The 12,950-nt window shown below is 40.0% G+C and overlaps 1 protein-coding gene across 2 annotated transcripts in view; it reads left to right on the plus strand.

Annotated features, from left to right (window-relative positions):
* The window catches only part of GPC3 (glypican 3), a 442,030-nt gene that overhangs the window by 281,586 nt on the left and 147,494 nt on the right, over positions 1 to 12,950 (plus strand). For both annotated transcript variants that reach the window (XM_089904074.1, XM_022554225.3), the window contains one exon: positions 8,900 to 9,025. In XM_089904074.1, coding sequence (XP_089760200.1) covers positions 8,900 to 9,025 — 126 coding nt within the window. The remainder of the gene's footprint in view (positions 1 to 8,899; positions 9,026 to 12,950) is intronic.

Below are 12,950 nucleotides of genomic sequence, written 5' to 3' on the forward strand. Positions count from 1 at the left end.
ATTCGATTTGCTAGAAGCAAGTCACCAGTTCTAGTCCACATTCAAGGGGAGGGAAATTAAGCTCCACCTCTTGAAAGGAGCAGTATCAGAGTTTGTTGACTTTTTCATTTATTTTTATTTACTTATTTTTATTTATTTATTTATCTCTTGGCCGTGCCACATGGCGTGTGGGATCTTAGTTCCCCAAACAAGGATCGAACCTGGGCCCCTTGCAGTAGAAGCACAGAGTCTTAACCAGTGGACTGCCAGGGAAGTCCCTGGACATATTTAAAACCACCACAGGGGTCCTGGCACCAAAATACTCTGAGAACCATTTCCATATACCATAGGGGTCCTTTGGGAAATTTTTTGTCTTTCTGGGAAGACAAAATTAGGCCATTTCTCCAGGCCCTCTTTAGCCCCTGTCTGTCCTTTGTCCATTGCTCTCCATTGCTTTCACTCTTTGCCCAAACCACCTGAGGAATTAACCTCACTTATTGACCTTTAACTAGTGGAAACCTCTTGCATATTGCACTGAAGTGAGGAATTTATATAATATTATAGATTAATTATTTATAAATAATATATAAAGTAAAATAGAAATTATAAGTAATATAATGTTTTATATATTATTATATTTATATTACATTTATAGTATAATATTAATAAAATATTGTTTTATATATAGCATTATTATATATATATTATATATTCAACTCAGCAGAAATCTGGGAAACACCTATTATGTGCCATAATGTATACTGTGCACTGGAAATCAAAACACAGTCTCTGCTCTCCAAATCAGTCTAATGTGGAAATAGACTTAAATAGCGATCATTTCAAAACAGTTTTGTAAGTGCAAAGAGGCAGCCTACAGGGAAGGAGAGAACCTCTGCCCAGGTATAGTGGAGGCTTCATTGAGGATGTGGTATATTAATTTGTAACAGAATCACATGCAAAGCTTTTTCAAAATAAACACAGTATTCCAGTCGCATTTTGAGATCACCCTGTCAACCTAGACACATTGATAAGTAGATAGGACGTTCGTTTATTAAGGTCCTGCTGCCATGGCTTCTATCTTGGGCTCTATGGGACCTATTCCCTTTCGCCTTACCAGGGAGGGCTCTATGGATGTTGATTCCTCCAGGGAAAGAAAAAATCGGTAAATGAGTTTTTGGCTAAGCACCCAGATTTGACACTTTGTTTAGATTCGTTTTTGAATTTGTTGCTAACCCCCAAAGAAAAGAAAGGATAGTAAGAAAAATTGCAAAAGCCCGTAGACTTAAGTAAGTGATAGTCAGGCAGGGCTCCTTTGGGTGTTGGGAACATGAGCCCACCCCATGGTGTTTCTCATCTTTTTTGCACGCTGACGCAAAACTGAGATGGAGCCCTTCCTTCTGAATTCTCTGGCAGAATAAGAAAATAAAACAACAGGAGAGTGTCTGATTTCTTTTAACTCTGTCAAATAGCATTGTAAACCCTCTTAGGGAGAGTGGAGAATAGGGGATTAAGATGATCTCTTGCTAAATGCACTGCCCCCCTGCAATCTGATGTGGCAGAGTGTTAGAGCCTCTATACATTTCTCAGTATGTTCTGCACAGGATTTCACAGTCCAAAAGAATATATGTACCTCCAGCATCCCTTGCACCCATGCTCCAGCTCCATCCTCTGTGGTTAAGAATATGATAATTAGAAAGGAACCCTATTGTAGCATTCAGTCTGTGGAGGTTGTGAGCAAACTGAACCTGATTATGAGTTGAAAAGCCCCGTTGCCTTATTAAAATAAAAACACACAAAGAAACGCAGGATTCCTTTGGTAGCATTCAGAAGTCATCCGTTTGTTTTGTCTGCCCCCAACTGGGTAGTTTGCAACAGACAACTAATCTTAGAAATAGCTTAGTTCAATTTAAAGGCGATTTGATACTCAACTGGTAGCCTAAGTATGGGACTCAGCATTCCTTTTGGATACAAATATTGAAAATATCTGTCCTCAGATTTAAAACAGTGAGGGTAGGACAAGATGCATAAGTAGTACAATCAGAATAAAAGAAATGACATTTTCACAGGCCTTTCCAACTCTAATATTTTCAGCTCCTCTCAGATGTCAGGCTTTCCCTCCTTTGCCCTATTGAATGTCTCTTTCACCACTTCCCCTATGATAATGTGTACCTTGTCATTTGCATATCGCCTATAAAGTTTGGTATTTTATGACATGAGCAATATCTTTCCCTTTTCCAAACACAAAATCTGTAGTTGAATATAGTCCATTCAGCATCTACACACCGAGCTTCTGGCCCAGATGCTAACCTGTGAGAAAGTCACACAGTCCCTCCACCCTTGTGAAAGCACATCTACGTATTCCAGCCTTCCCTGTCCCGCACTCCCCCTCCTCCCTTTCCTCTCTGACTTGGTCTAAAGGGGCAGTGGATTAGGTGACACTAGTAAATGACCTAGAAAGAAAAGAACAAAAGCTGATCTCAGCTCCCCGGTCCAGAATCAATGCTTACTCCCACTCCCTCTCAGACTGCTGCCTTCCACCCTCTGAACACAACAAAGTATGTCCTGAGTGAATCGTCGAGTTTCAGCTCTGGTGCAAGTCATTCTGCCCTAAATAGGACTCTACTTCTTTCAACTTTTGTGAACACCATCTATGCTGGTGTAAGGATTAGGCTCTGAGGACTACGAGAAGCTGCTAACCTAGTTAGGGGGACAGACACACAAATAATTTTGATGCATTGAGGGGTGAGTGCCAAAACAGAGCTATGTACAGAAGAGTGGCAGCGTCATAGATGGGAAGGTTAGCAGCTCTCTTGCGAAAAGGTAACTCTTGAGCTGGGCCTTGAAAGAAGAGTAGAAATTCAACAGATGGAGGAGGGAAACAAGGGTATTCCAGGCAAAGGGAACAGTATGAGAAAAAGTATGGGCTAGTCTCTGGAATGTAGAAAATTATAGCTTGGAGCCAGACCATGAAAGGTTCTCTGCAGCAGAAATAAGTATGATTCTGCATCATTCTAAGGATAAATAGTTTATGGGCTTTTCTGTGTTTTTTAATTTTTTAAAAAAATAATGAGCTCATATTATTTTATATTAAGAAAAGTAAGATCCTTAATGATAAAGGAGAAAAGTTCAGGATCTGCAGCTGGGGATGAAAGGCTGCTTTTTACTTGCAGTGGTTTCCAATTAGTGCTGCTTTGATGCCTGCCCAAGCAAATCATTGCAGGAAAGCAAAGGGAATCCCCTCGGCCACAACCCAAGAAGGGGACGCTTCTCTTGAGGATGGTGGGAGCCCCCCAGGGAAGATCACGTGCGCCTAGCTGCAATATTTCAAAATGGCTCGTGCACGCAAAGGGGCCCTGTCCTTTAGTTCCACATTTAACACATTGAAGAGACTCTTTTTCCTGAGTAGACTGCTGTGAGCAAGCATTGGGTTTGTCCCAAGTGAGAGCTGTAGGGTTCACTATTTATATGTCAAATGGTATGTTTGGCATGCATGATTAGAATAAAGTGGAATTCGAATCAAAGAACATTCCCTTCAATCAAATTGTTTTCCCATCCTGGGCAACTAATTGTCCAAACTTTTATCCTTTTTTGTCCCAGAGACAATTCAGTTGAGCAGACTGCCTTAGTTCATGGGTGGAGATTCTTTTGTTGTCTGTCATGGGTTACTAGCACAAAGAAAAGAAATCTGGACTGAGTCATACATGGGTAATTAATATGTCACTTAATTTAGTTTCAGGTATCTTTCTTCAAAGAGATAAATAGAAATATATTCAACTCACCTCCTTTTAAAATTATAAGCAGGGAGATAGAAAGCTTTATTTAAGAAAAGGTAAAAATAAAATACACTTAATTCCCATGCCAGAACAAGTTTAGGAAGGAGTGACAAAGAAGAGAAGAAATAAGACAGGCGCAGTAAACCCAGTGGGCAGTAAACTACTCCTGTCACACTCTGCTCTTTTGAAAAGCTCATTAACTCTCCAACAGTTTAGAAAGTCTTCTACCCTGAAAAATAGGATGTCTGGCTTTCCTTTCAAAAATCAAAGTTTCTTTGGAAACCAAAATTTGTTTTCTCACGGTATTTAGAAGCTTTTGCGTGAAGGAATGGCCTGCACCGTAACACTGTTTTTGGGGACTCAAAAGTATTGGCCAGTTTGCTAAATGTGCTGGAGCCCTGCTCCTCGTTGTCACAGAAGTGGCTACTGCCTCATCTCACAGGTCCTGGGAATTACTTGAGAACCAGCATTTATTTCATTATTTTGATGTTCTTTTCTTTTCTTTTCTTTTTTTTTTTTTTTTTTTTTTTTTCGGTACGCGGGCCTCTCACTGCTGTGGCCTCTCCCGTTGCGGAGCGCAGGCTCAGCGGCCATGGCTCACGGGCCCAGCCGCTCTGCGGCATGTGGGATCTTCCCGGACCGGGGCACAAACCCGTGTCCCCTGCATCGGCAGGCAGACTCTCAACCACTGCGCCACCAGGGAAGCCCTTGATGTTCTTTTCTAATCAAATCTACCTGGGATTCTAGGTGGGTTCTAATGGGAATAATATACACTGAGAACCAAAAAGAACTCAGTGAACAAGCCTATCAAGAAGAATAGGTTTTAGAGAAATAAACATAAAACTTTACTGGAGAGGAAAGTCTAGAAGGAAATATATCCAAATATTAAGTGTGATTATCTGGCTGGTAGCACTATAAATAAGGTTTTGTTCCCCCTTCTACTTTTCTATAGTTTATAAATTCTCAATAGTGACCATATATTTATTTTATGATGAGAAAAAAGCAGACTTCATTTTATAAGATGAAGGAAGAAATAGATTTTAACCACTGTTTGCAGCTCTTGCAGTGCTGAAGTTGTGGCCCTTATAAATTTCTTTTCTCACCCTTCACCCGGGCCGTTGTTTCATGTCCATCCAAACCTGGCTCTTTCCCAGCTCTCCTGATCGTCTCTTTCCACTATTCCAAGGAGTATCTCTCTCTTGTAGACAAAGCCTCTCTTTCTCTGAGACATATTTCACCTCTTCTCTACCCTTTTTTGGAGGTAAATCTCAGTAACAGCTTTATTGAGATATAATCCACACACCATACAATTCATCCATGTAAAGTATATAATTCAGCTGTTTTTATTATATTCACAGAGCTGTGCAACCATCACCACAGTCAATTTTAGAACATTTTTATCACCTCAAGAGGAAATCCCACACCTTTTAGCTATCATTCCCCAACCGTCATCCCCCCGCCAGCCCAAAGCAACCACAAATCTACTTTATGCCTCTCTAAATTTGCCTATTCTGGACATTTCACATAAATGGAATCATATAATATGTGATCCTTCATGATTGGTTTCTTTCACTTAGCATAATGTTTTCAAGGTTCACCCATGTTGCAGCACGCAGGAATACTTTTTTTAAGACGGAATAATAGGCCTTCCCTGGTGGCGCAGTGGTTGAGAGTCCGCCTGCCGATGCAGGGGACACGGGTTCGTGTCCCGGTCCGCGATGATCCCACATGCCTCGGAGCGGCTGGGCCCGTGGACCATGGCCGCTGAGCCTGCGCGTCCGGAGCCTGTGCTCCGCAATGGGAGAGGCCACGACAGTGAGAGGCCCGCGTACCACAAAAAAAAAAAGAAGAATATTCCATTGTATAGAATATGTGTTTGTTTACCTATCTGTCTTGTTCCGCCTTTTGGCTATTGTTAATAGCACTGCTATGAGCATGCGTGTACATGTACTTATTTGAGTACTTGTTTTTAATTATTTTGGCTATATACCTAGTAGTGGAATTGCTGGGTCACGTGGTAACTCTATGCTTAACTTTGTGAAGAACCACCAAACTATTTTCCACAGTGGCTGTACTGTTTTACATTCCCACCAGCAATGTGTGGGAGTTCCAATTTCTCCCCACCCTTCCCAGCACTTGTTGTCTTTTTTATTATAGTCATCTTGAAGTGGTATCTTACTGTGATTTTGATTTGCCTCTCCCTGATGATTAACCTACCTTTTTAAACTCGACTTCATCTTGGCGTGGTCTTCCACATTTGATACTCAATTTCGGATTCTTAGACACAAATCCTTGTGAGGGCCACCACCACTTTCCTACCACGCAAAGACCATCTAAACTGCTCTACCAGATTAGTCCAGTGATTTACCCAGCCCAATAGCTAGCTCATTTTTGAAAAAGAATAACAGGAAAAATATTTAGGGAGAAAACATGGTTGTACTTTTTAATAGCCACCTTAAAATATGAAGTATTATTTATCTTGCACATGTAAAGTTATCTGGAACTTGAAAACAACTTAATTATCTTGCATACATAAATTTATCTGGAATATAATGTATATTTCATATATATACTATATTTATATTCTACAGGCTCACAATAATGGAAATAAATTGCCAAATGGCTAACACTGTGGAGGTATTACTGTGTGCCAGGTACTATGCTAAACACTTTACATGCATTGTCTCATTTAATCATCCCAGCAGCCTATCATTTGCTTCATTTTACAGATAAAGAAACTAAGCCTCGGAGAAGTTTAGAATCTGTCTAGTAAGATTTTACTGCTAAGTAAGTGAGAGAGTAACTGGCATTTGAAACTCACGTGGGTCAGACTCCAAAATCAGTGCTCTTAGCTACTACTCCCAATGGGTTTTAAGGGGCTGTTCTGAGAATCCAGCCATCACTATATCATATTTCCTAAATGAAACTGTGTTCTAAATTCAAAATAACTAATTCAGAAGCAAGTTTTAAAAACACTATCTCTCCCTAGGTCCATCCTGTATGTCCTATGGAGGTAATGCGTACTCTGTGATACAGGATGGTCTGTTATTTCCCCAAATTACCTTGTTCAAGTTTCAGAGAGATTCCCCGAGTTCTAGAATTTGATGACCTAGACATTATTCACAGTCTTTGTGGCTTTCTTAGACTTTTATTTTGACCCCACCAAGTAATATCCATTCATACTGAAGTTGGAGGTCTTAGGTTTATTGCAGCCCTTTGTCCCCTCGACATTTAGATAGACCCTCTCTGAATCTTCTCCAGTTTGTCAATGATCTTTATCATCAGCCAAGAAAAAAACTGCAAGAGTTGGGAGGCTGGAAGAAGTTCAGAGTGTTATGTTTGTTTGTTTGTTTGTTTTAACTTCTAGGGAAGTCAAATTGGAAGGCTTTGCTATGAGGTTCAGTTTTTCTTGCTATGTGCTATGTTAGTGAGAGAGAGTTTGAAGGTAGGAGGAGGCCTAAGGGAAACTCTTTCATTAAAGGGAGGGCCATCACTTCCCATAGACTAATGGCTGTATTCCATTTCCTCATGGAATGAGGGGAATTACTCAGGCTTTAGTCTTTCAGTTTCCACTCTTGGGAACCGTATTATTACCTTGTAAAACAGAGCATCTCCCCTATTAGCATTAATTGAACCCATCTTTTTCCTCTGTGAGAAACTGGAGTGTTGACTTTTATCTTCAGAGCCCTATACTGAGCCTCTTCACTTTGGAGATTGACGGAGCTCAACAACCAGCAGTAGAGGCTGTGAGAGGGTTTGAGCATAGCAGGAAGTAACTGTTGGGGTATCAGGAGTTATATATGTCTCAATAACTCTTCTCGAGTTGTTCTGTACATCACCCTGGCTTTACTGTGACCCGAGCCTTTGTGAAGATGTGCTGAGTGTCGTAAGCGCACTCTCGCTCTCTTTCTCTAAATTATTAGTTGAAATGAATTGTTTTATGGTAATAAAATGGAAAATGGCATTAAATGCAAGACAGTAATTTCCACCAGTCTTCCTCTTTTGGCCAGATCTGAGAACAACCCCCAGAGGGCATTTCTGGGCTCCTCTAGAGGCCTATATATCAGGTCAGTCCATTGTTAGCCTGGAGACAATATTGCATAATTACTCCACTGCCAGCAAATTCCCTGGTGAGAGTCTCTACAAACTTAGTGAAGACTTAAGATAGACTTGAATATATATGAAGTACTCTTTAACTTCCTTTCTACAAGGAATATTTGCTTTAGAAAATAAAGAGTATTTTATTTTGGTTTGTTTACTACTGGACATCTATTGCATAGATATTTTAATATTTCTTAATAAGCATAAACACTTCTTTCCAGTCTATAGTGTCTTATTTTGTATGTCCATGTACATCTGAAAGAAGATAATAGGCCAAAAGTTTTGCTGGGTATTTATGGGTGTGTGTTTATACATATTTGCATATATAATACATTCGCTTGGTCTCTCTCTCTCTCTCTCTCTCTCACTCACACACACACACACACACACACACACACACACACACTCATAACATGAAAGCCAGAGCAAATATATAATAAAATATACTAGGACCCCTCCCACCCCACCCCCATAGGAACCACAATATATAAACAAAGAACAAAGAAACCTTCCTCCTTTAGCAGATGTGAGTTTCTCTGACGATATTGTCAGGAGAATTTCACAGAGCTTATACTGCTCTGAGCACCCTGCGATTCTGATCTGCAACTATTAGCCAGAGTCTATATGAAAAGGGGCCATCTCTAGGGTAATAGCATTGTAAATTACAATCATTGCACTCAGTTACACTCAGAAACCAAAAGATATGTAGTGCTCCAGTGTGCCTTGTAATCAGCACCTTTGAGAATGTGGGTAACAGCATCAGAACAAAAGATGGAAGCTGAATGTGTTAGAAAAATGGATGGTGGAATTAAATCATCCTTCTGATAGGAACAGCACCTTATATGGCAGGCACATTTTTTTCTATCATTTTATTGATTTAAGAAAAACCCCTAAATTGTGGCCTTGTAGCCAAGAATGTCTTTTTAAATCATTTATTGCCCTAATCAGCCTGGCAGAGCCTTTCTGTCATGCTGATAAGGAAATTAAACTTTCCTCATGCTGGGTTTACTTGCATCTTATACACAGATGTTTTGTTTTTCTTTCAGGGAACTAATTCAGAAGTTAAAATCTTTCATCAGCTTCTATAGTGCTTTGCCTGGCTACATCTGCAGCCATAGCCCTGTGGCTGAAAACGACACCCTTTGCTGGAATGGACAAGAACTTGTGGAGAGGTAATCTTTTTCTAATGTTAAATATAGCAATATTTGAGGAATACTCATCATATGTTCATCTCAATGTTAGTTATGTCTTCTCTCCATTAATTTCATGAGAAAAATTCTAGAAAAAAACATACATATGAACATCTCTGACATGGTGGATGCCGTCTATAACTTACAGCCCTCATAGAACTTACAAACTTTGAAGCACATGGAGAACTATGGATTCAGGAACATTTTACAAATTGTAAAGCATAAAACAAGTCTTTTTTTTGGGGGGGTGGGGTGTCTTTGGCTTCTTCCATCTTCTCATTATGTGGGCCCTTATTGATTGATTTGAAGAAATCATATTTGTACTAATAGCTGTTAGTTATTGAGAGTTAACTACATGTTAAGCACCATGCTAAGTGCTTATATGTATTAACTCTTTTTATCCTTACATCAATCCTATGAAATAGCATTATCTCCCCCGCCCCGTGCCCTGTGTTCTAGATGAAGATAGAGGAAAGAAGAAAGCGGAGGGAAGGAGGAGTACCATTTCACAGTATTTTTACTGAAATGTTTAATCATTTGAGTGTTTCTTAGTATAATCTGTGCTAACATTCGTCATCTCTGAAGAATTTGCTTATTGTTGGAAAGGAAATAATATATATTCATTTCTTCAGCAAATATTTACTGAGCATTTTCTAAGTGCCAGTCATGTCGAAGTGAAAAGAACAGGCAAATTTTCCTGTCCTCAGTGAGCTTTCATTCTAGTGGGCTAATGGTATTCCTAACCTCCATTGCTTTGCATGTGTAGGGAATAGCTTACAATTAAAGAATTAAATCGGGAGGGTAGAATGCTTAGGAAACCATATGGAGTTGATGAGCATGCTTTCAAAAATGTCTGTGCAAGGGGTAGCGTGTTGTAGAGGAGAATACAGAAGAGACATGGATGCAAGTTCTGAATCTTTCACTGACCAGTTTTTTAACCAAGGGCAAGCGACTTAATCCCTCCGAGCCTTAGTTTCCCCATCTAAAAACCGAGATGGTTGGATTAGAGCACCTCTAGCTCCGGCAGTCTGTGTGTTTTATTTCCTTATGGATTTATACATTCATCCATACCTTCAACATTTATGTTTGAGATACTATGTGTTAGGCACCAAGGTAGGAGTTAGGGATATGAGGGTGAACAAGATAGGCAAGTCACTTGCTTTGAGGAGCTTACATTTTAGTGGAACCCAATATCCGGACACAGGGTAATTAATCATTAATTAATCATGGAATTAACTAGCAGTGTAATGTCATGGACAGAGGAAGGCTTTGGAGCCAGATGAACTTGGATTTGCATCTCAGTTCTGTTACTGACTGCGTGTGGCCTGGGGTGAGTCACTTCACCTAGAAAGTCTCAAGGTCCTCTTCTGTAAGGAAGGGGCATCTCACAGGGTTGTTGTACCTAGTAGGTGAGGTAAAGCCCCTGGCAGACTGGCAGATAATGGAAGCTCTCAGTTCATGTTACTTCTCTTCTTTCTCCCTTCCCCCACCACCCCTCCTCTTCCCGATGCAAAGTAGAACACATGCCTGAAAACAGGTTGTTTCTCAACTAAGCTTTGTACTGACCTGGAACAATGAGAATGAGGTGCTAATGAGACTGAGGTTGCATGCCACCCTGGAGATAGACTTCTCTGTAGCAAATGTGAATCAGGCTGGAGGGATTAATGTCCCCATGCAGCCCACTCTACTCTGGAGAAATGGTGTATCTTTATCACCCTAAAATCTCTATCAGGTACTGAGTAGAATCATGGAAATGTACCTAACTGTTACCACATATTCATTTAAATTGTCAAAGAAAAGCAGTTGGTATTTGGCTTTATAAAAAGCAGATGCCTTGAAACAGGTATAAATGATATAATATTTAAAAAGGAAAACGCCCACAGGTCAAATATGTGGTTCTTGCATAAACTTGATGAGAGACCATCCCAATGGCTTACCCATTGGTATATTAAGATGGTGAAAAATAAACAATCCCTGAACACTAATTTGTTTTAAGCAGCATATCTTGTAACCATGGAAATTTTGGTTTATATTTATTTACTAAAGTAATCATTCATTTATTTACTCATTTAACAAATATTTGAGTACCTACTGTGAATCAAGCACTAATATGTTTCCTCACTGTTGTGATTGTTTAGAGCAAATGTTGTAACCCCACTGGATATGTCTTCTGGTATATCAGATGATCCAGTTTTAGCTAATTCAAGAGAATTTCTTGTCAGGCAGGCCTATGTTTTTTTTTATTTTTTTTGGCTGTACTGGGTCTTCACTGCTGCACGCGGGCTTTCTCTAGTTGCGGTGAGCAGGGGCTACTCTTTGTTGTGGTGCGTGGGCTTCTCATTGCCGTGGCTTCTCTTGTTGCAGAGCACGGGCTATAGGCGCGCGGGCTTCAGTAGTTGTGGCACGTGGGCTCAGTAGTTGTGGCACGTGGGCTTCAGTAGTTGTGGCACGTGGGCTCAGTAGTTGTGGCACATGGGCTTCAGTAGTTGTGGCACGTGGGCTTCAGTAGTTGTGGCACGCAGGCTCTAGAGCGCAGGCTCTAGAGCGCAGGCTCAGTAGTTATGGCGCACGGGCTTAGTTGCTCCACGGCATGTGGGATCTTCCCGGACCAGGGATCAAACCCCTGTCCCCTGCATTGGCAGGCGGATTCTTAACCACCGCGCCACCAGGGAAGTCCCGAATTAGTGGGATTTTTAAAAATTGAATTTTACTCATATACTACTTCATGTTCAGTATGCTTTCATGAAGGATGTTGTCCTGGAACCAAGAAAGTCCTTTTCTATCAAATGGAAGAATCCAAAGCCTGCTAACTTTAAATGAGTCCAAAAGTTAACTAAATGCACTTCTGCACCGTTAAAATAACTGTTAAACTTCTTTGTTTAATTTGCTAGCTTTTAATATCTTAGGATATTGAAAATGATAAAATAAAATAAATATTATAGTATGGAGGAAAGCCATTATTCCAAACTCTTGTACTTCTGAAAAAACAATTTTTTCGGAACAACTTTTATTGTTGATATATACTCTGCAGGAATAAAAGAAGGAAGGAAGACAAAGAAGGTGGGAGGAAGGAAGGAAATCAAACGTGTTGGTAGACAGAATAAGGATAGTGTAATCCAGGAACTGACCCTTCCATGGTTGGCAACCTCGGGTTATAATTAACCTGTACTTTAATCACTGACCTAACGCAACGATGGGACTAGGGAATAGTGTCGAACTAGATTTTTACCAAATTACTCAAGAATATACATTTAATAATATGAAGTTCTATAGCCTGAGGACATGTGTGCCCTCTGTTTGCACCATTTATGAAGATTAGCTTTGCGCTGCATGTCTCATCTATAGTTAAATCCTCTTTCCAGTGCTTTTCATTTAATTTCTCATTTAATTTAGTCTTAAGTAACAGTTGCCAATTCATATTGTCAAGTGGCTTGTGACTTTGTTGCCTTTATAGGTTGGATTTGTGTTCCTTTGAAAATATTTTACTTTTAGTCAAGAAAATTTATGAAAAGCAAGGATCTTGAAAGAGAACAAGACTTGTCACTGGAGACACCTGATTAAAAAGAAAATATTGACGTTGAAGAAAATATTGATCAATATCCATGTCAGCTGGGTTATCATAGCTGTTTATAACCTCCTACTATGGACGTACAGATCTTTCAACTTTTAAAGAGTCAAACAAGTCATTGTCTCTCTCAATGAGGTCATATTTCACATCCTTTCAATTTTTATCTCTTATGAATAAAATCAATTGAACTATGCAGGAAAAGAACGTTTTCACAGATCTAGTCTCAGGGAGTACCACATAAGCATCATTTGTCCTTCTCACCTCCCCCTCCCTCCACCACCTCCTCATCTTGGCTGGAGATAAATATTGGCTTCCAGGATTTCACAGAGAAATCTTCAA

The sequence above is a fragment of the Delphinapterus leucas genome, chromosome X (genome assembly GCF_059928025.1).
Source record: "Delphinapterus leucas isolate spDelLeu-1000000601 "Yukka" chromosome X, BTC_Dleu_Yukka2, whole genome shotgun sequence".
Lineage (NCBI taxonomy): Eukaryota > Metazoa > Chordata > Mammalia > Artiodactyla > Monodontidae > Delphinapterus > Delphinapterus leucas.